Genomic DNA, 21,301 nt, shown 5'->3' with positions numbered 1-21,301 from the left:
GGTTAACGTCAGTGGCTTTCGGCTCGTGCAATCATATTGAAAGCACTCATACTCATAAATAAAAATTAGCGCCAATCAAGTGGACTTAATATAAATATATATTAATCTTTTTATAAAACAAAATTAATAAAAAAAATAAATATAGAAAAATTCGAGATTTCTTTTGCTATAATTAAACTTTTACTGCTGGCCATGTTTTGCGAGTAATAAATTCTAATTTTCGTCGTAGAATTCCGTTTAAATTTGTGTCGCAAATGCTAGTGACGGACTGCAATCTTATGTTCAAAAACCCAATTTGGCACCCTACAAGTGTATATTAAACTTGAAATGGCTTTTCTTATAGTCCAAAATGACTAAAATTGCGTATTATTATTATTATACCCTGAATAGTGTATATTAAATTTGACAAGAAGTTTCTAATACCCGTATGTATATATCCGCACTAGTCCCTCAGTTTTTGAGATATTGATCTGAACGTCTACTTCTCATCAGGAAGCTGCTCATTTGTCGAAACTTCCGATATCACAAAACTATACCATATAGCTGTCATACAAACTCAGAACTCAGAACTCTCCAGAACGAAGCTACGCAAGGGTCACTTTAGTTTCTCGGGGCAACTCGAGCTCTTCGTATGCAATAGGTGTTGGTTTGACTCCGAGTTAGCTTAGAATACTCTCTTTTATACCTCAGGATATTTTAAAACCATCTCCAAAGTTTTAAATAACGCCTTTTTGTCCTCATATATCTATCCCTTAGCTTTCTCTTCATATTTGCTCAGTATATACATAGTATATGTACTACCAACTCTCTTTCATACCTCAGGGTATTTTAAGACAACCATTCAACCCTTTCGCTAAAAATTAGGTATTTTGGAATGAGTTCGGTGTTCAATATTTTTTAAATCTACATATATTTGTGTGCATAATTACACTAACACTTAGTAAAGTTCTGTTCCTCTTTTACAGCTTTCATCGAGACCATAAAGCGTCAGAAGGCGCGGCGTGACAAGTTGGCCTCAGCACTGCGGGAAAACAAAAATAAGCTTGGCAATGTCGAGGAAGAGGTCAAAATGCTAACCGAACCCTTGAATCCCGGCGAATCTGAGAGACTGGATTATGAAATAGAAAGATTACGCACTGACTGTCAACAAACATTGAATGAAATCGAAAATATCAGACGTTACGGTAATTTATACCAGCTAAACACATGCCTAAAAACAATTTATTTACAATAGAATTGCGTTCACTTAACCCTCAGGTCAGCTAAGCGAAGACGAGCGACTGAAACAACAACAGCAGCAGCAGCAACAGCAACAACAACAAGCATTCCCACGGTGGCAACGGCCACCACGACCGCCACCACCACAACAACAACCGCAAAGTCCCTACCAACAATACCAGCCAACTGAAGTAGATTTCCAGCAGCAACAATACAACACGCCTAGCAGTGTCGGTAGCACCGCCGGCATTGTTGGTGTTATTGGTAGTGGACATAGTAGCGCTGTAGGCACACCGAACTCACCGCGCTTGCAGCAAACGCCACCAACGCAACGCGTGAACTATGTCGGCCAACCGCCACCATATCAGCTGCCATCAACCGACGAGGAGGACTACTCCGATTCGAATACCGATGGCGGTGACGACTATGAACCGCTCGAACGCTGGCCCTGCTCCATGTGTACATTCCTCAATCATCCACAGCTGAACATATGCGAGGCGTGCGAATGTGTGCGCATCATACCCGGTACGATACGCATTGTGCCCACAGCTGGTGGCAGCGGCAGCGGCAGCGCTGCAGCAGCAGCCGCAGTCATGCCACAGCCGCTGCCCGCAGCAACGGCAGCCGGTGGCGCATCGGCATCGGCGACTGCAGCTGCTGCAGCGGCGGCCTTGACCGCTGCGACTCCAACTGCAATAGCGCATGGCGCGAGCACCGCATCAGCGGGCAATTCGCCAACTTCTGCTGCACGCACCGTAGCTGCGGAATAACACTGAATGGCTTGCATGGCGTTTTTATTATTATTAAATGTCTTTTTTTATAATTAATGTTACGTGTTGCATACTTTTTATGGACACAATGCTAAATTATTACTTAGCCACTAAGTTTGTATTTACTTATATATTTTATGCTAATCTATAAACCAAATGCATTAGTTACTTGTTTACTTGTATATAAGGCCGTTACAATTAAGCACAGTTTTATGCGTTTAAATGTTTGTATTTCATTGTTGTTGCTTTGCATGCAGTTAAAATGCTCGTATACACGTTTAAACTACTTCTACAATAAGAGCAAAATATTTAAGTAAATTTTTTTTATATTAAATCTTATTAATTTTTTTTTTTTTTTTTTTTTTTGTTTAATGAGCTGCATAAATGTTTTAAAATAGTGAATGTGTTTATAATTCTTACATAAACAATCAACAGCAGGGTTGCAATTCATGCGTTAAAAACACAATTGCGTTAATATTTAAATTATTATTTTTTATTTTGTAATCCCGAAAGTCTTAATTAAAAATAATTTTCAAATTTCTAATCTCAAACAATGGATTTTAAAATGAAAAATGAATTTCTAATCCCAAAAATCGATTTCAAAATAAAAAAAAAATATGTGGGTGCTAATTATAAAAAAATAATAATTCTAAATACCGCATTGAAAAAAAGGCATGTCAAGTTTACAATAAAAAATTGAAAAAAATGTCTTTTCGAATGCCAAGTTTTCAGTTAAAAATTGCGTTAATATCTAAATTATTTTTTTTTTATTTTGTAATCCCGAAAATCTTAATTAAAAATGATCTTAAAATTTCTAATACCAAATATCGGATTTAAAAATAAATTGTTAATTGCAAAAATTTATTGAAAAAAATTAATTTAGTTGTTAATTATAACAAAAAAATTTTAAATACCACATAAAAAATAAAAAAAAAATTAATGCCAAGTCTATAATAAAGAATTTAAAAAATTGCTTTTTCGAACGCCAAGTTTTCAGTTTGAAATTTTCGAATTTTAAATTCAATTCGTTTTGGCTAAAATTCAATTCTTTTTGGCTAGCTTTTAAAAAATTGTGTTTTCGAATGACAAGTTTTCAGTTAGAAATTTTTAAATTTAAAATTCTATAATTTTTGGTTAGTTTTTGAAAATGAAAACTTATTTTTAATAAAATATCAATAATTTCCTTAATTACAGTTTTTCAGTTAGAATCATGTAAATTTTGCAAAAAAAAAAAAATATTTTTCACTACCATTTTTTAATTTCAAAATTTTGTAATTCTAATTTTGAGATTAAGGACTCAATTTTCATTTTATTTTAAATTTTTTGTACCAGTTGTGCATTCAAAAATATTTTACTTATAATTTTGTGATTAAATATTCAAAAAACACTTTTTAATTGCGATTTTTTTATTTAAAAACTTAATTTTTCAATTTCTTACCCAGGTTTTGGTCTATTCTAATTTCGAATTTGGGATTAAAAAATATTTTTTCAATTTCTAATCCAAAATGTTTTAATTAAAAGATTTACAATCCTGCTCACTACACATATGTATGTATGTATGTATGTATGTTTATGTAATTTTGGGATTAAAGGTTTAAATTTCTGTTATTAATACAATTTGTGCATATAAAAATACTTTAATTCAAATTTTGGCGTTAAATATGCAAATTTCTATTTTTAATTGCTTTGTATGTATTTTAGAACTAAAAAATTAAATTTTAAAATTTGTACCCCTATTTTGCCATTAAAAATTAATTTTTCTATTTTTAATTCAGTTCTTAAAAAATATTTTTTAAATTTCTAATTCAAATTTTTTTAATAATTTTTTTTAAATAAATTTTTTTTTTCATAATAAATTTTTTTTTAAATAAAATTTTTTTTTGTAATAAGAAATATTATTAATTATATTAAGAAATATTTTTTAAATTAATTTGTTTGTCTAATTTTATTTTATTAAAATTTTGTTTATTAAAATTTTTTTTTTAAGTTTTTTTTATTAAATTTTTGTTTATTAATTTATTTTTACAATGTTTTTATTAAAATTTTTTTTTTAATTTTTTTTATAGTTTTTTTTTTATTAAATTTTTTTTTTATTAAATTTTTTTATAAAAAAATTCAATTCGTCCGTATGTAAACTGCTTTAATTTATGACAATTTTTCTACAAAACTACTTATTATTTGTTCTAAAAATATGTCAAAAAAACTTTTACATTAAATCTTAATGTTTTTTACAATGAGTTACTAAAGTGCCTATTCGTACTTGCTAATAAAAACTCCCTTTATCTAATTAAGATTATTTATCCAATCATTTGCTCAACGAACAGTTTAAAAATTGCCTTAACTGCATGTGATTCTTATACACATACATATGTATATACTTATATACATACATACGCAAAAAATTCTTAAACAATAAAAAATAGTAACTAGAAGCTGTGATAATTAAAAAAAAAAAACAAAAAACAAGTATAAAAAATGTTTGCGTTATTAAGAAGAGTAAAAATGTGTTTAAAAAATCTGTAAGCAGTAGATATATTATATTTTAAAATACTATTTTTTTTTTTGAATACTTAAATGACGTGCTTATATGTATGTAGTTAATTTACACATTATAAAATAAAAAAGTAAAGCTAAAGTGCTCTATAAAGCTAGTTTTCGTTCGTGTGCATTAATTATTATAAAGAAAAATAAAATACTTTACATATACATATAAATATTTATAGTAATTATAGTCATTTAAAATTATGTGAAATAAGTCTAACGTTTAGGCGGTACTTTTATGTTAGTTCAAGTCGACACATCAATAGTTACAGAAGGACTCAACAAGTAATCATACCCTTATGGATACTTCAGCTGTTGTTAAAGAGCGTGCAACCAGCATGTTTGTGTATTTAATTTTTTTTGTAAACCTTTTTTTATAATATTTTAACATTTTTTTGTTTTAGCCTTTTTTTTAATATTTCGTTACGAAAATGTTTTTATTTTTTTAATTAGTTAATTACAACAAATTTAATTATATAACCTTTACTACCAATATTAATACTAATATTATGTATGTAAGTGTAAAAAATGCAACAATAAATTAAAAATGAAACTTAAGACTTATGCGAAAATTGCGTTTGAATTGCGTTTTCTATGCCATTGTTCTTTGCCTGCTTTTGCTGCCTTCAAAAAAAAAAAAACCTAACCTCACTTTTTGCTTACACGCATATCAACAGTTATTTATGAAGAACACTTTTTTTCTCAAATACTTGTTGCAGAACCCATTTTGAGTCGAGAGGATATACATATCACGCTATCACCAGGCGAGAACAGTAAGTTAACACAGAGGCATACGAGTATGTACATATGTATCTAAGCATATTAGAGTGTCCGTTATATTTCAAGTTGATTTTTTTTATTTTTGCAAATGCTATCTGAAGTCGCTTGCCATAAAAACAAGGTTCTGACGTAAAAAAGCTATTTATCTTTTTTTTTTCAATGTGAACCTTGCCTATAAGTGGTATTCTAAAAACATATTCCACTCTACAAAAAAGATCATAATGATTTTCCTTTTAGCTGAGTCCGTTTCCTCAAGGTCTGGTTAGCAGCCATTTGCCTATTAAAAAAGTTTTGGTTAAAAAAGTGTTATTTACCGAAATTTGGCTAAGTTAACCAAAACTTAACTGACAGATGGCTGCTAACCAGTGATTATTAAGTTGTTGTAGCGGCAGAATTCTACCGAGCCAGATGGTACCCAGACATTGTGAAAACAGCGCTTAAAGTTATACGCAACTAAAGTTATGTATCCAATATACTGATAAGTACACCATGTCGTATGAGCAACGCAGAATGCATTAATCACTTATATGAATGCTCAGCACATTTGGTGTACAAGTTTAACTGCGTATAACTTTGAAAAAAATTGTATGGAAAAATCAATACGTTACTATTTTTGGAACTATGGAAAATTTTGTACTAGAAAATCACGTTTTCAAACTTGTAGATTTTCTTCGTCAATGCCAAATATAAAAAAATACGAGGTTATATGTATACATGGAAAAAGAAATATTATTATTATTTAATGAAATAATAAAATTAAACCTTAACCGTACAAAATGTATCAGGCATGGGATCTAAGTTGAAAATACAGAGCTTGTTTACGTTGCATCATTAATTTTAGGGCAAACATTTAAACTTCAGCAGAGGTTTTCAAAAAAAAAAAAAAAAATTGAGAAATAACGCACACCTCATGTTTGGTTATATATCCACACATATACATACATATATATATAAATATATATACATAGTATTTGTAAAAATGTTTCTTGAACTAATTTTCTATTAAATATTTATGTCTGCTTCCAGGAATTGTGCATTCGTGGGTCGTGTCATGACAGTCACCGCGTAGGCCATCATAACCATCACGTTTGTTGGTCTACTGAGGATTAATAGTACAACTGGCGGCAAAGTAAATGCGACTGATATCTGTTTACAGTTTGGAAAAGACTCGCTCATGTTGAAGCAGTTGCGCTGCATAGTTCAACAGCATTAGCAGAAACTCGTCATTTTTGACTAGGCCGACGCTTGTTGCATGGCATATTGGCACTAAATATCTTAAGGTTATTTAAAATGTGTTATTGTTGACCGCTAAGTGCAGAACGGTAATTGACTGCAGTGCAGGAAATGTTAATCGTCTATTACCACTACTTTTTCAATATGCAGAGATCGTGTCGGCTTTATTTTGAAGTTATGAACTACGGTAGAAAAGCTTTGTTTTAGCCGCAGCGGTCTTGCATCTTCCGATTCAAATGTTTTACAGCTGTGATGCCGAGAAATGCCTCATTTTGCGCCATGAGGACTGCGTGTTTTAAGCGTTGCTTATTTTAATGCTGACAAAGAATTGAAACTTCAGAACGAATTAGCTTATTATATTTTTTGTAAACTCACAAAAGTTACCCAAATAATGCAAAATGCATTGGCTAGCAAGTATACATACATACTTAAGTCGAGAATTTTGTTTAGGTATATACAAATGTTTGTCGTCGTAGCTGTAATGCAAAGGTGCTTGAAACGCTTCGCTAAGTTTTCGACTGAGTGCTGTAATAAAAAAAAATATTCAAGAATTTTTTAAGTGCTGCTAATAACACTATGTGATTGGTAAATAAAAATATGGCTTTACTTACTTTTAAGAAATATTGATCAGAAATTAATTTGATTTGCGAACACTAAATATATACATACATACTATAGTATATATACATACATATATAGATTTTTTTGAAAAGAGTGTCAAAATCACAAAGTTAAACTCGGAAAATCAGAATAAAATAGGTGGGAGATAATGCTTTCACAAGTCGGTCTTATAACAGTCATAGTAGAAATGCTTTGAATTTTAAAATTTTTGAAATTTTTCGATAAGAAGTTAAATTAGCTTCCCCGACCTTGTAAATCATTATTTTTTCGATATTATTTGTATTTTTCGATCAAGTAGGCATATTGTGATTTTTATTTTGACAAAAACAAAAATTCAAAGCGCTTTATACATTTATTTACATATTTTAGTGAGAACAAAATATGTATTTTATATACTGGTTTTTGCAGAAAATATCGTTGTTTTAAAATTTTATTTAATTAAAAATTCATAAAAAAATATTTTCGAAACTTTCAAATCAAAGAATTGGCATTTAATTTTTATTCAAAAGCAGAAACTAGCACTAAATTTTAATTAAAATATCGATATTTTTTATCGCGTAGAGTGAATTGTGCATAAATTATAGAATTTTTTTTTATTATAATTTAATTATTTTTTATTTTATATTTAATTTTTAAATATACTATATAATATATTTTTTTTATCGAAAAGTGAGTTTAAAAAATAACTGTAATAACTGTTAGCAAAATTAGCAAAAAAATAAAAAAAATTTCTACTATTTTATATCGATAAATAAAACTATAAAGACCGATAAAGTGTAAAAAAATTTAAAATTACGATTAATATTGATGAGTTTAAATTAAAACGTCGATATTTTTATCGAAGAGAGAACATTGGCATAAATTATCGATCTTTTTTGTTTAATTCCAACAATCATGAATCAAAAAGTGAGGTTAAAAAAAACAGTTATTACAAATTAGCAAACATTTTTTTTTTTAATTTCTACTGTTTTACATCGATAAATAAAAAATTTAAATTAATATTGAATGTTAACTTAAAATAACGTATATTTCATAACTAGTAATAAATCTCATAAAATAACAACTAAGTTTGAATGGAAAAAATCGAAAAATTAAATTTAAAAAATAGAAACATCAAAATTAGCAATTTATTTTCCTCGACATTTCTACTATTTCATATCGATAGTAAAATTACAAAATATCGATCAAAAAATCACAAAATATCGATACAATTTCAATGAAAACTATCGAATAATCGAAGATATCGTATTTTTTTAACTATGATCATTATTTGAACAAACAAGTAGAGAAAATAAATTTAAAAAATAACTAAAATCACAAATTGGCAATTAATTTGCATTTAAATGTGGAAAAATAGAAGAATAGCAGGACTGCTATCGATTAAATAGCAGGTTAATCAACGAAATACGCTACAAGAGATTTTTGTTAAAGGGTTATATGAGTTTCCCCGAGTAAAAAAGCAGCCTTTTTTAATTTTTTTCATATGGAAAAAAATTAAAATTTTTTTTAAATCTTTTATTTTGACAAACATACACTATTAACAAAGAAATTCTGAAATTTTTGGAAAAAAATATTTGATAGTCGACCATCGCGACGCCAAATCCGGTGACCCCTTGGAAAAAAGATGCGCCCGCATTGGCAGGATAACTCCATACAGGATCCTATAAAGTGAAAAAATAAGTGTTTTACTTAAAACCTTAACTTAGAACTTGGACAAAGGAAAAAAAAACTGAAAATTGGATTTTTCGAAAACAAAATACTTCGTTCGAGACTTTAAGAATTGTATCTCAAGACCTGTGTAAAATTTCATGAAGATCGACCGACTTCAAAAACACAATTTCGAGAAAAACGAATTTAAAGACGGTGTACTTAGCCTAGCTAGCCTCGAACGCACAAGTTTTCAAGGCTGCAACTCCGAAACTATTACTCTGATCAACTTGAATCAATATGCAATATTCTAGAGGTGTTGCAGAATTTAATTTACAATAAAAAAATCGATTTTTTGAAACCCCTTAACCCATGTAACCCCTTAAGGCTCCTGCGAGTTTCCCCAAGTCACAATTACCTAATTAACAATTTTAAACGAAGTACTTGTCACTCGGTTTTTTTTTTTATATCGTTAAAATTTTTAACGAAAAATAAAATTCACAAATCACTGATACAATTTGATCGAAAGATAGAAATTTAAAAAAGAATTACGTTTATTAATGCTCGAAAATATTAAATCATGGTCAAAATAAATTGTTAATTTTTTTTTTTTTTTTTATTTCTATTTAATATTCATTAATAAAAATCACAACTGTATTGCTTAAATTAAATTAAAAAACGCAACAACCGTTATAAAACTCGTTTTGAGATAATCGGCCGGTATTGTTTTGAATTTTGATTATTTTAGAGGTTAGACTTTTCATAAATTGCAAAAATATAATTTAAATATTAAAACTAATTAAATTTTTTCCCAAAAGAAAACATTTTCGAATGATTAACTTTGACTGACAAATTAGTTTGGATTATGTAGGTACTGCGTAGAACAATAATTTCTAAATATCGTTAAACTGTAACGAACTTTTGTACATAAAATAGCAAATGTGTAATTTTTATAATTAATTTGGGTTTCTTTTCGATTTTGACACTCATGAATTAAATGCCGTATATGTATTTATACATATGTATGTATATGTACATATATATTACATAAAGTGTCCAAACAATCTGCATGGATATGCATTCAACAGCTAACGCATTTATCAACCGATTTTTTGTAGCAGCCAAATTTGTATGTAACAATAAAAATGTGAAACGAAGGCACCATTTTAAAGGACTTTGTGTGAAAAGTCAATAAACCAAAAAGTAATTTTGAACGATTTCGAGAAAACACGAAATTTTTTGTGACGAAAGAGCATCAAGCTTGTAGCGTTTGTAAACGATCGATTAATCGCTGTACTATATATTTGTATGTAAACTCATGTGCGTGTGTAGAATTTATAAAATTGCTGCTGGCAGCAAATTACGTGTAAAAGTTGTTAAAATATTTTTTAGCTAAATTTAGTTAGTCTAATACAAAATTACTTAGTTGAATGTGTGAAAAACAAAACAAAAGCATTATAAACAGTTACACTAACGAGAAATGTCATATTACTTCTTTTCACCGGCATAAATTAGTTCACAGTAATTGTTTAGAAAATGCTGTGTGAAATGTGAAAAAGACTTTGTAAATAAATAAAATTTAAATGTAACGCTTATATATGTATAACTGTAAGCGGTAGTTAGCCCATACTAGCTAGCAAGTTGTAATATTAAATTATTAAAATAATTCTTACGTTTTGTAGCGTCGCATGCGAATGTGATAACTAATTTAGTAGCTCAAGCGAACTAGTTTCGTCAAAGCAAACATTTTTTTTAATAAAAATCTAGCTTGTTAACATTTTACCGCGAGTGTATTTATTATTTTATTGAATTAAATAGCTGTAACTGTAGATATGCGTACCTTAGTGCAGTAATGAGTTATTGAGAGAGTTTTTTGTGAATTTTTATTTTATAATATAATTCACTAAATATATGTAAATATGTATATAGTTGTAGTGTTTTTGTATATAGCGAAAAATTGTTGATATAATTTGTAGTTTAATTTTGATACAAGAGCATATAAATATTATTTATAAATACGAGTATGTAGCCAAATAACCGAAATTTAAACTAAGAAATAAAGATAAACAAATGTAAATATAAACATACATACATACATACATTTACGCAAATAAATTTATTGTGTGCATTTTTTTTATTTAAATGCCTATTGCAAGTGATATTTGTTGTTGTTGCTGTGGTGGCATAAACAATATAAGGGAATCATTGACAAAAATATTTCAGTACAAAATGGCCGACATGTTCAGTAAAACATCAACCATACATATGCACGGAGTCCATAAATCTTCTGCAAAACCTTTCTCTCGAAAACTTGTAAAGCCGACTCATCAGATGTGTCGTCGTCCATGCCGCTGCACCATACAGCAGGACTAGGCTCATGAATGACTTATAGAATTTGGTCTTTGTTCGACGAGAGGAGTCTTTACTTCTCAATTGCCTACTCATTCCGAAGTAGCACCTGTTGGCAAGATTTATTCTGCGTTGGATTTTGAGGCTGAAGTTGTTGTTTGTGTTAATGCTACTTCCAAGATAGACGAAATAATCTACAGCATCGAAGTTTTGACTGTCAACAGTGGCGTGGAAGCCAAGTCGCGAGTGCGATGACTGTTTTTTGATGACAGAAGATATTTCGTCGCCCTCGTTCAGTACCATACCCATTATGCTTCGCTTCTCTGTCCAACTTGAAGAAAGCAGAACTAACGGCGCGGTTATTATGGCCAATGATATCAATATCATCAGCATACGGCAGAAGCTGTACACTCTTGTAGAAGATTATACCTTTTCTGTTCAAATCTCCAGCTCGAATTATTTTCTCCAGGACTACGTTGAAGAAGTCGCACGATAGGAAGTCGCCTTGTCTGAAACTCGTTTCGTATAGAACAGCTCGAAGAGGTCCTTTCCAAACCTTTTCTGTGCTGTCAAAAGGAGCTTTGAAATTGACGAAGAGATGGCGTGTGTCGATCCTCTTTTTACGATATTGAGGAAGCTTATCTCACGGTAGTTGGCGCAGATTGTGTGGTCTCCCTTTTTGTGGATTGGGCAGAGCACACTTAATTTCAATCGTTGCTTTTATCCGACCTTATTCTACAAAGCAGCTGATGCAGGCTCCTTATCAGTTCTTCGTCGCCGTGTTTGAATAACTCGGCCCGACCGCTTTGTTGTTCTTCAGACTGGTAATTGCTATTCGAACTTCTTCATGACATCAATTGGGGAATCGGGTTCACCATCTCCTGTAGTTATGCTCTCACTGCCATTCAGCAGGCTGTAGAAGTGTTCCCTCCATTATTTCAATAAGCTCTGGGTATTAATCAATAGATCACCTCTGGGGGTTCTACAAGAGCATAGTTCGGTCTTGAAACCTTCTGTTAGTAGTTTTAAGTAGAATTTTCGATTTTTGAAATTGTTCCCTGTAGATCAGCTTGTCAAGCTCTTCATACTGTTTAGTCTATAAATGCGTCTCGCTTCCATCTTCAACTCTCGGTATCTATCCCATCCCGCACGTGTTGTGGTCGATTGTAACGCTGCGAGATAGGCAGTCTGTTTTCATTCTACTGCGACACTGCATTCCTCTTCGCACCAGCTGTACTTTTGCCTTTTCCGTAAACCAATGATTTCGTTTTCAGCTGTACAGAAGGAGCTTGAAATGCCGTCCCACAGTTCCCTTATACCGAGTTGCTGATGAGTGCTCTCAGAGAACAGCAGTGTCTATTGTGATAGCAGCTTCTCGACCTGCCTTGTGTTTGTTGACGTGCGTTTTATGCTGCGCAGAGGAGGGTGCGTATTTTGGCTGCAACAAGATAGTGGTCCGAGTAGGATGGTGCCAAGTGTAGAAGTTCACGCAAGTGAGGAAAGTTTTCTGAGCGCCATTCACTTGGGAGTGGCCAGAAAAGATTCGTTTACATATGGCTCAAGGAGCTTACGACTTCAGATTTTAGACCAAGTAACCTCTGGGTAGCCAAAAAACATCCGTTTGAAGAAGAAGATAAACCATCCCTCCCCAGGGTTGTGCGCTGGGCTTGAAACCCGCCACGTAAAATACTCTACTTTCTCTGCTGGGATCGATATAAGATAAAAATTAGTAAACCACAAACTTGGTTATTTGAATTTTTCACATACATTTTGAGGTTATGTGTAAAAAGTATGTATAGAAACGTTAAAATTTTCATTACCTACTACATTACCATATAACTTTTTTCTATAGGCCTAGTAGTTTTGCCGGAAATCGAAACATCCTCTTGCTTTCCTCGACCCCAGGTCGTATGTAAATTATTTTCCTTAATGTTTTTTATTTTATATTTCGTTACCGATGGGTTTCATCCTTCTATGATTTTTTTTTTTTTTCAAAATTATCTATCCAGTTCTACAATGCTTCCAAGTAAATAAGAAAATCAAGTATTCGTTCAAATATATTTTTATTGTATTTTAATGAGACACATATGCAATATCTATGCCTCAAATTAATTCTTATAACTCCAGCCATCTGGTAGATCGTAATATGGTGTGCTGTCACCCATAACGTTTGTCCAAAAATCGTTCAACTCGCAACAGAAAGTATAACCACGACTGGCTTCCTCATAGTAGCTGGAGCTCAAACCATATTTCTCGCAAACATTAGTACAAAACTGCACTTCGCTGAAAACATTTGCGAACGGATTATTCCAAGTGACAAAGACGATGTCAATCGGCAAATTAGGATGCATCACCACTTTATAGTACCACTTGGGAGCAGGGATCACTTCGGTTTTATCCAAATAAATGTCAATCAATTGATTATTTGACGGATTTTCCAGCTCTAACACATCCAAAGTGCTGGTAAAGGTCAATAAATCGGAACCGTATGAGGAGGCCAGTTTGCGCACCGCATTCTCCACACGTACCCAATTGCCGGCGTTCACAACCTGCCACTCCGGAGCGCAATTCGCGTAATAGTAAGTGGCCAACTGCTCGTAACTGAAGACGAAATCAGCATCTGGTGCCAGGTGGCCACGCGCCAAGAAGCTTGTGCTGTTTATAAAAGTTTGGCCAGTACCAAAAAGTGTTTTGAAACGCGCAATTTGATTTTTATTCGTGTATAAAGTATTTGTAGCAGAGGTGCTGAAACGCATGCCATCCGCACGGAAGGCTCGACGCGTGCTATCGTTTATTTTAACTGTAAATAAGTAACAATATTTATATGAAACCACTGAGACACAGCACATAACTTACAACTCTGTGCGGCACCATTAATGAGACTGCGTGAATATAGCGCATGTTCGTTTTCGCTGTCGTAACAGATCGTGAAGACACTTTGGAAAACATCGTTCACTTGAAAGCCGACTTCGTAGAAAACACCGGCGCCTTCGGCACAAGCATTTTCGGTTACCAACAGCTCAGATGTGGGTACATGTGTACATTTTAAATCTGCAAGCGCGTATTCCTGATCCTTCTCTTCGCTATAGAATTGACCATTTTGGCATTTTAGCGTGGCTGTCTGCTGGTTTAATGCCACCACTAGATTATTACTACCGGCGCAATGCAACGTAATCTCCTCATTCTCCTGCACTTCGGTCACTACATTAGTTGGGCGGAAGAGTGCATCTTGTATCAGAATAACCGGCTGTGGGGTAGGCAAGTCGCTTGGTATGGTAATCGTGCAGGGATCGGCTGAAAGGCAGGCATAATATTATTGATTAAATAAAGTTTTAGTTTTACAGATTAATCGAACTGTGCGTGAATGGTTGCAAGTTGCGAGATTCCATTAAGATCTTACAAGTCTTATATCATAAATACTAAGCCCAATAAATTCTTAAAATAGGTTTGAGCTGAACACAGTTTTATTTATTCTTTACTACAATCAGAAAGCATTTGTCCAGTGTTTCTGCCATCAGTTTAGTGAAATGGCGGTCTAATTTGAGATTCGACTAAATTACCTGCGCCACGATAGAAAAGCTGTAAAGGTACCATATCCAGAAAGAATTCTCTTAGGAAAAAGTTTCATCTACCAGATCGGGTAAGAATTTCTTTAGGAAGAAAACAGATACAGAATAAAAATATCCTTAGGAAGAAGACAGATACAGTTTCTTCTACCAGATCGAGTAAGAATTTCCTGAAGAAGAAGACAAATAAAGTTTCTTCTACCAATTTTAAAATATTGTATCAAAATCTCGCGCATTTCTGCTATTTAAGTATATGAGCTTAGAGCAATGTAAAGTTCCATAGTGAATAACACAATATTGGAATGAATCCGCATTATTTCTTGTCCTTTAAGGATGTTTGGAGCCTCACGAGTCCTCCAGAAATGCAATAAATATCAAACCATATGAGATCTTCATGTCTAAGATAAGGATAGATGAGGATTGCACCGCGATCTAAGGTCTATTGTGACCTCTCCTAAGTCCTGGGGCTAGCATATTGATAAATTCCAATATACTGCTAGGTGCTAGTGAGGCGGTGTGATTCCTATATGGAAACATGGAGCCAAGCGCCTTTATCCTGCGTCTGCAGACTGCAATGCAGTCAATTAGCAGGTGTTCTGGAGTTTCAGGCTTCCTATCGCAGAACCAGCAATTTACACAAGAAGCCAGGACCATTTATGCTTCTTCAGTTTACAATGGTACAGTTTCTCCGCCTACTCCTTCTTCCTTGCGGAGCAGCTACTTTATGGTATGACGACCCACCGCAATGAAGGGTACAGGTCCCACCATGTTAGTGTATGCTGCGGAGCGGGCGAGCTCATCAGCCAGTTTATTCCCGGCTATACCTTAGTGATTGGGCACCCATATGCACTTGGTTACGTTCCGCTAGAACGTCTTCATGTCTAAGTCGTTTCGCAGGTCTAAACAGATTACTATTTAAAATAATGGGTCTCTCAAGAACTCTGTTATTTTTATCGATGTCAAACAAGCTTTGTCCCTGAATAGATTATTGGTGCTAAATTAATTTTTTGTGTTTTTTGAGCCAAGAACAACCTGGACTTTTATATCTTATCAATGTTTGAAGACCTTACATGCTCTCTTTGTAATAGGCGGACGTCGACAGAACCTCGGTAATTTTGAAAGATCAATTGAAAAGTCCCCGACCTGACACATATATGGCGAGTTTATAAATAACAGCTGTTGAAGGGCTTGATGACGAGTTTCCCGACACTGCCACAGGAAAGTCAACCATCAAAGATTGGTATGCTAAGTTTGGACGTGTTGAAATGAGCACCGAAGATGGTGGACGCCCAAAAAATGTTGTTGGCGACGTTGATATGTTCGTCGTCGTCGAAAGTCCACAAAATAATTTTGAATGGCCGTAAAGTGAAGTTGTTCGAGATAACATATAATATCAACTGAACGTGTACCTCACATCATTCACGAAAATTTGTTTGCGAGAAAGCTCTATGCGAGAGTTGATGATTCGGAGCAGTGTTTGGCGATGTTCAAGCATAATAAACTCAAGTTTTTGCCGCGATATGTTACAATAGATGAAACATGGCTCCATCATTTCACTTCGAAATCCAATCAACAGTCAACCGAGTTGATTGTACATGGTGAACCCCCTCCAGAGCGTGGGAAAATGCAACAGTCGGCTGACAAGGTTATGGCATGTGCCTGGAATAATTTTGATTGACTAGCTTGAAGACTATAAACAGCGACAATTACATAGCGTTATTGGTTTGATGGATGAAATCGGCGAAAAACGGCCGCATTTATAGAAAAAGGAAGTGCGGATTCACTAATACAATCCACCTTCACACAAGTCAGTGAAAACAATGGCAAAAATCCATGAATCGGATTTCGAATTGCTTTCGCATCCACCGTATTCTCCAGATCTGGCCGTCAGCGTCTCTTTCCTATTCTCAGAGCTCAAAAGAATGCTAGCTGTGAAGAAATTTTCGTCCAATGAGGAGGTGATCGACGAAACAGAGACCTATTTGAAAGCAAAAGACAAATCGGAAAGACAAATCAAAGTTAGAAGGTTGTTACAATCAGTTTATGTATATCCCTTAAAGGAAACTATGTTGAATTAAAAAAAAAAAAAACAAAAAAAAAAAAAAAAAACAATTTTGTCATTTTGTGCTTTACTATGGTTGGCCGGGGACTTTTCAATTGACCTGTTAGTAATTTGTTAATGCTAACAATTGATACTAAAGATAACCCTACTTTGAGATTACTCAAATCTCTTCAACTCATTTCGTTCTTGATAGTTTTGTCGCATATTAACTTATATTCATGACCGACTAAGTCGAAAATATTCGACTCTATCACACTGGCTTATCAACACAGTCATTCACACAGTCACAGTCGATTTTTAAACTTGAATAAATATTTGATTGACACAAGACTTTTGCACAGAGTTTCCAAACTCCAATTCCGGTTTACCGAAAACACTGCTCAATGCCAAGAACAGTTCAAGTTTCAACCACAATTTAAACATTTCCCTTATTAACCGTTATTCAAATGCCCAGAGTAGTGACTTAATTACTATCAACTAAAGTGTTAACCAATTTTAACGCTTTTATATAGAAAACTAATGTTGCTTAACCCTTCAACTGATAAGATATGCGTAAGTGTATTCTAAAACGCAGACATTGAGATTGTGTGTCCAAATTTGAGGAAAATGTTAGAGTTTAAACATTGGGTCGACTAATGTGTTTATAATGATCTATGAAATGTAAAATATGTGTATGCGGATTTAGGAATATACATATGAAAGTTAACATTTCGCAGTGATAGCGCTGAAATATGAAAATGCTGTAAAGAAAGTATTAACTTGCAAGTTCTTTTTGATTTTAAATGAAAGTTCCATTTCATTCCATCTTTCTTCGGCACCTGCTAAGGAACTTAGTTTTACTTAAAAACTGTATATTTGCCATAACTTTGAACTGACCTCAAATATGTAGAACCAACTCAATAGACCGGTCGTCCATAATACTATTACCAGTTAAAGGGTTAATATTTCCCAAACAAAAAAATAGAGGATTAATATTAAATAACTTTGTGAACACTCTACTTGCAATTATGTTTGTATAAAATTGTATATAAACGGTGTTTAAATACTTAGTGCTGGTGTAAAGCTAGACGCAATTTAATTATGTTGCGTATACGCCACGATACACCTAAACAAACAGCGTACTAACATATTCATATGTATGCATATATATAGTTTGTACATATATTTGATTGTTAGTCTCAAGTGTTTTTGAAAAGAATAAACGAAACACTTTTTTTTTAAAACAAACGAAAATTAAACTTAATTTATTCATTTATGTACACTGCGCGAGCGACTACTAACAAATAACATGCAATTGGGGAGAAAGTTTTTAAAGTTGTGCTCAAATACAGCACAGTTAATCAGACACTACGCTGGCCAACGACATTTCGTACCCGCACAACAATCTGCACAGAGTATAATAATTTTATTCAGCTAAGGTTGAAAAATTTAAAATTAATCGAACACTTTTGGTGAGATTATATTATAAATTATTATAAAAATTGTTGTTTTTCTTAACTTTTGGCTTTCGAGAACAACTAAAATGCAAATAATTCAATGTCAGAGTCAAGAATTTTGCTTTATAATAAATATGAGGATTTGCCATTATGTTTTAGAAATAATTTTGTGCAAGTAACCACTCCAGCTGGCTCGAATAAATGCCAGCCGAGAGGCCTTCAACTACTTTATACAGCAATTGTGGCGGCATATTGCTGACAATAACCGGCCGAATATTCTCCTCCAAGGCGTTTATCACCTACGGCTTATCTGCATAGACAAGCGACTTCAAATAACCCCACAAAAAAATAATACAGCGTTAATAAATCATACGTCTTTGGAGGCCATGCCAGAGTAATGTGCCCACCAAAAGTTTCCATCGACAAATTGATTGTCATGTTGTCTGTATGGCATGTAGTGCCGTATTGTTGGGTATTGTTGGAAGTAAAGGTCGTCCACAGAAGGTCATTACTCGCGGCTCTAAAGCGTTCCGCATTAATTTTAATATTATTATTGATTCTTGGAGAAATATGGACCAATGATTCCCTCTGCCCATAAAGTAGACCAAACACTGCCTTTGAGCTTTAACGCTAGACAAAATATTCTTGCGAAAATCGGGATCTTTGGCCATTTCATTTTGGCCGCATTCACCGAATATGCGACGGTTTTGATGGTCGTTCAGCTTTAATCCTTGAATGTGTTTGATTTTGTTAGCACACAAACCAAAATCCATAAAATCGGATGGACTCATTCTGATCTTCTTCGATATTCTGCACCACAAGAGCAATAGCGTCTTCGACGCTTACTATACGGCGTCTCGGAGGCTGCGCATTATCCACTAGAGTAAACGTGTTACGAAGCCAATCGATAGTTGCTCGAATTAAATACTCTGCTGGGCGATTTTGTCCACCGAATATTGGATACAGCGCGCATTTAGTAAAACATTAGCTCAAACTGCCAATGTAGTTACGGAGAAAGTCTATGCATTATAAAATGACAAACCAAACTGAGTATAAATCAGGTAATAGGGTTATTGACGTAGATACCGCTTACGTGGTTATAACCGCGCCAATCGTTCTCCCTTCCCGCTGTTTGACGCCAATTGAAGATTTAAGGTATAGTCAGGTCCTTCTCCACCTGGTCTTTTCAGCGAAGTGGAGGCCTTTCTCTTCCTCTGATTTCCTTGGCAGGTACTGCGTCGAATGATTTCAGACATGGAGCGTTTTCATCCATTCGGACGACATAACCTAGCCAGCGCAGCCTCTGTCTTTTAATTCACTGAGCTATGTCAAGTGGCCAATGCGCCTCTCGAAAACTCGTAATATCGACCCATCAGATGTTGTCACCATGCATGCCTCTGCACCATATAGCAGGACGCGAATAATGAGTGACTTATGGAATTTGGTCTTTGTTCGTCGAGAAAGGACTTTACTTCTCAATTGATTACTCAGTCCGAAGTAGCTGGTAAGCGTTATTCTGCGTTGGATTTCGAGGCTGGCATTGGGCAGAACACACTTAAATTCCAATCGTTGGGCATGCTTTTGTCCGATCATATTCTATAATGAAGCTGATACTTCCTCCTTATCAGTACTTCGCCGCCATATTTGAATAGCTGTAGCCGCAATCACCACCAAATTGAATACTCTCATATATCCCCGTTTTTTGTGGTCCCGTTTCCTATATTATTATTAACCCATTTTTTTGGTGAACTTATCTTTAAATATAAAGTACGTGTCACGTTGTTTGTCCACGATGGACTCCTAAACTACTGAACCGATTTTAGTAAAATTTAGCATACTGTGTCCAGTTCGAACCAACTTAGAAGATAGGATAGTTAAAACCATTCATAAATAAACAATACAGTGAAAACCATCTTAAATGGACGCCCTATTAAGCGGGCATCTCCATTCACCATGCACATTGGTGATGTTTATTAAGTACAATCTATCGGACAACTCTATTAACTAGACAGAAACGCTGGATTTTTATAAAAATTTCACTGCATTGAATAGTTAATAATACCAAAGAACGCGTGGACGGATCCCCTAGTAATTTCTATATATTCTAATGCGTTTTACAGCACAGTCCTCACAAATGTACGATATCTGAACTTTCTATCCCAGTGCTACGATATAGTGTTATTTTATCCATCTCCGAAAGAATAACAGAATCAAATAATCGTTATCTTAAGCCGCTGAAGATACTTTTGTTCGGTTCATGTGCTAAAAGTGGTTTCAATGTCGAGCTATACTACATTCTTTTCGAATTCTATAGCTTCGAGGCGAACTTACGACGTGTATAACAATTTCGTGCCACGCGAACTAAACGATCTTCATATGTATCGCTTTTGCTAACAAGTTTGAAAATAATTGCTAAATGCTTTTCGCTTGTAATACAAGTTTCCATTAACGGTAATGTTTAGCTGATTACAATGTAATGTAATAAAAGTCAACAGTTAAGAAGAATTGCATTTAAATATACAATGAGAACAAAGAGAGCATGCTTGTTAAAAATTGCGACGTCTTCATTGTTAATGGCGCGACTGCGCTTACAAAAATGTTGTATTATTTCAAAAGAAGAACACGAGTCTGGAAAGTGCGCACAAATTTTTGCTTAATTCGAAATGATATTCAACCGCACAGTCGAGTGCGATGTACCGGACGGACTTTTCGATGCCATTTTTATAGTAGAATTTGGCTTTTGTTACAAATAAGCCTTGATTACGCCTTCGCTTCCTGCCAGAGACCACTTTCTTGAGAGTTAAGAACCGGAGAAAGTTCTTGGTGGCCCAGATCGAAAAAAACCAAAGTGCAAGCAACTTGTTGCACCGATCCTAATTTTTGAATTCATTTTTGAAGTACAGTTTACCTTTTCCTACAGAAAAACCTCGCTTACGTCGAGCCTTTCTTGAGATTTGAGAATAGGAAAAAGTTGAATGAGCTCAGATTTGGGAAATATGCTGAAGGCGGAAACAATTCGGTGCACAACTTATAGCATCATTTCAGTGATTAGTGACATGATGCAGTGTCTTTTTTTGA

At 33.8% G+C, this 21,301-nt stretch overlaps 2 protein-coding genes and 1 long non-coding RNA gene across 7 annotated transcripts in view; 1 reads left to right on the top strand and 2 right to left on the bottom strand.

Annotated features, from left to right (window-relative positions):
- LOC126755978 (formin-J) overlaps nt 1–7,059 on the top strand; it is a 48,943-nt gene extending 41,884 nt beyond the window's left edge. For 3 of the 4 annotated variants that reach the window (XM_050468721.1, XM_050468720.1, XM_050468722.1), the window contains exons 3-4: nt 966–1,184; nt 1,258–2,676. In XM_050468721.1, coding sequence (XP_050324678.1) covers nt 966–1,184; nt 1,258–1,988 — 950 coding nt within the window. In that variant the 3' untranslated portion in view covers nt 1,989–2,676. Of the gene's footprint in view, nt 1–965; nt 1,185–1,257; nt 2,677–5,248; nt 5,303–6,335 lie in introns of those variants that run through there. The other variant, XM_050468723.1, reaches the window with a different exon arrangement.
- Nucleotides 6,763–10,273, bottom strand: LOC126755992 (uncharacterized). 2 transcript variants are annotated; one of them, XR_007666533.1, is made up of 4 exons: nt 9,858–10,273; nt 7,154–7,195; nt 6,918–7,067; nt 6,763–6,859 (listed from the first exon to the last, which is right to left on the bottom strand). It is a non-coding gene; the product is annotated as an uncharacterized LOC126755992 (long non-coding RNA). The 2 variants fall into 2 exon arrangements; XR_007666534.1 differs by lacking the exon at nt 7,154–7,195 and having other exon boundaries at nt 6,918–7,048.
- A 2,932-nt stretch (nt 10,274–13,205) lies between these two features.
- LOC126755987 (uncharacterized) lies at nt 13,206–17,250 on the bottom strand. Its single transcript, XM_050468756.1, has 3 exons — nt 17,156–17,250; nt 14,016–14,453; nt 13,206–13,959 (listed from the first exon to the last, which is right to left on the bottom strand). Exons 1-3 carry the CDS (start codon nt 17,208–17,210, stop codon nt 13,268–13,270), a joined length of 1,185 nt encoding a protein of 394 aa, XP_050324713.1. The 5' UTR covers nt 17,211–17,250; the 3' UTR covers nt 13,206–13,267.
- Nucleotides 17,251–21,301: the final 4,051 nt, after the last annotated feature.

Source organism: Bactrocera neohumeralis, chromosome 4 (assembly GCF_024586455.1).
Source record: "Bactrocera neohumeralis isolate Rockhampton chromosome 4, APGP_CSIRO_Bneo_wtdbg2-racon-allhic-juicebox.fasta_v2, whole genome shotgun sequence".
Taxonomy (NCBI): Eukaryota; Metazoa; Arthropoda; class Insecta; order Diptera; family Tephritidae; genus Bactrocera; species Bactrocera neohumeralis.
The sequence above is the reverse complement of the archived record's forward strand: the minus strand, read 5'-3'. Positions and strand labels throughout refer to the sequence as shown.

Bases quoted from the DNA above. Each gene is read 5' to 3' on its own strand.
- LOC126755987 (XM_050468756.1), bottom strand. From the start codon at position 17,210: ATGTTTAAATTGTGGTTGAAACTTGAACTGTTCTTGGCATTGAGCAGT. The intron at 14,454-17,155 runs GTAAACCGGAAT...CCTGCCTTTCAG, and splicing joins GGCATTGAGCAGTGTTTTCG to CCGATCCCTGCACGATTACC. The intron at 13,960-14,015 runs GTAAGTTATGTG...ACTTATTTACAG, and splicing joins TAATGGTGCCGCACAGAGTT to TTAAAATAAACGATAGCACG.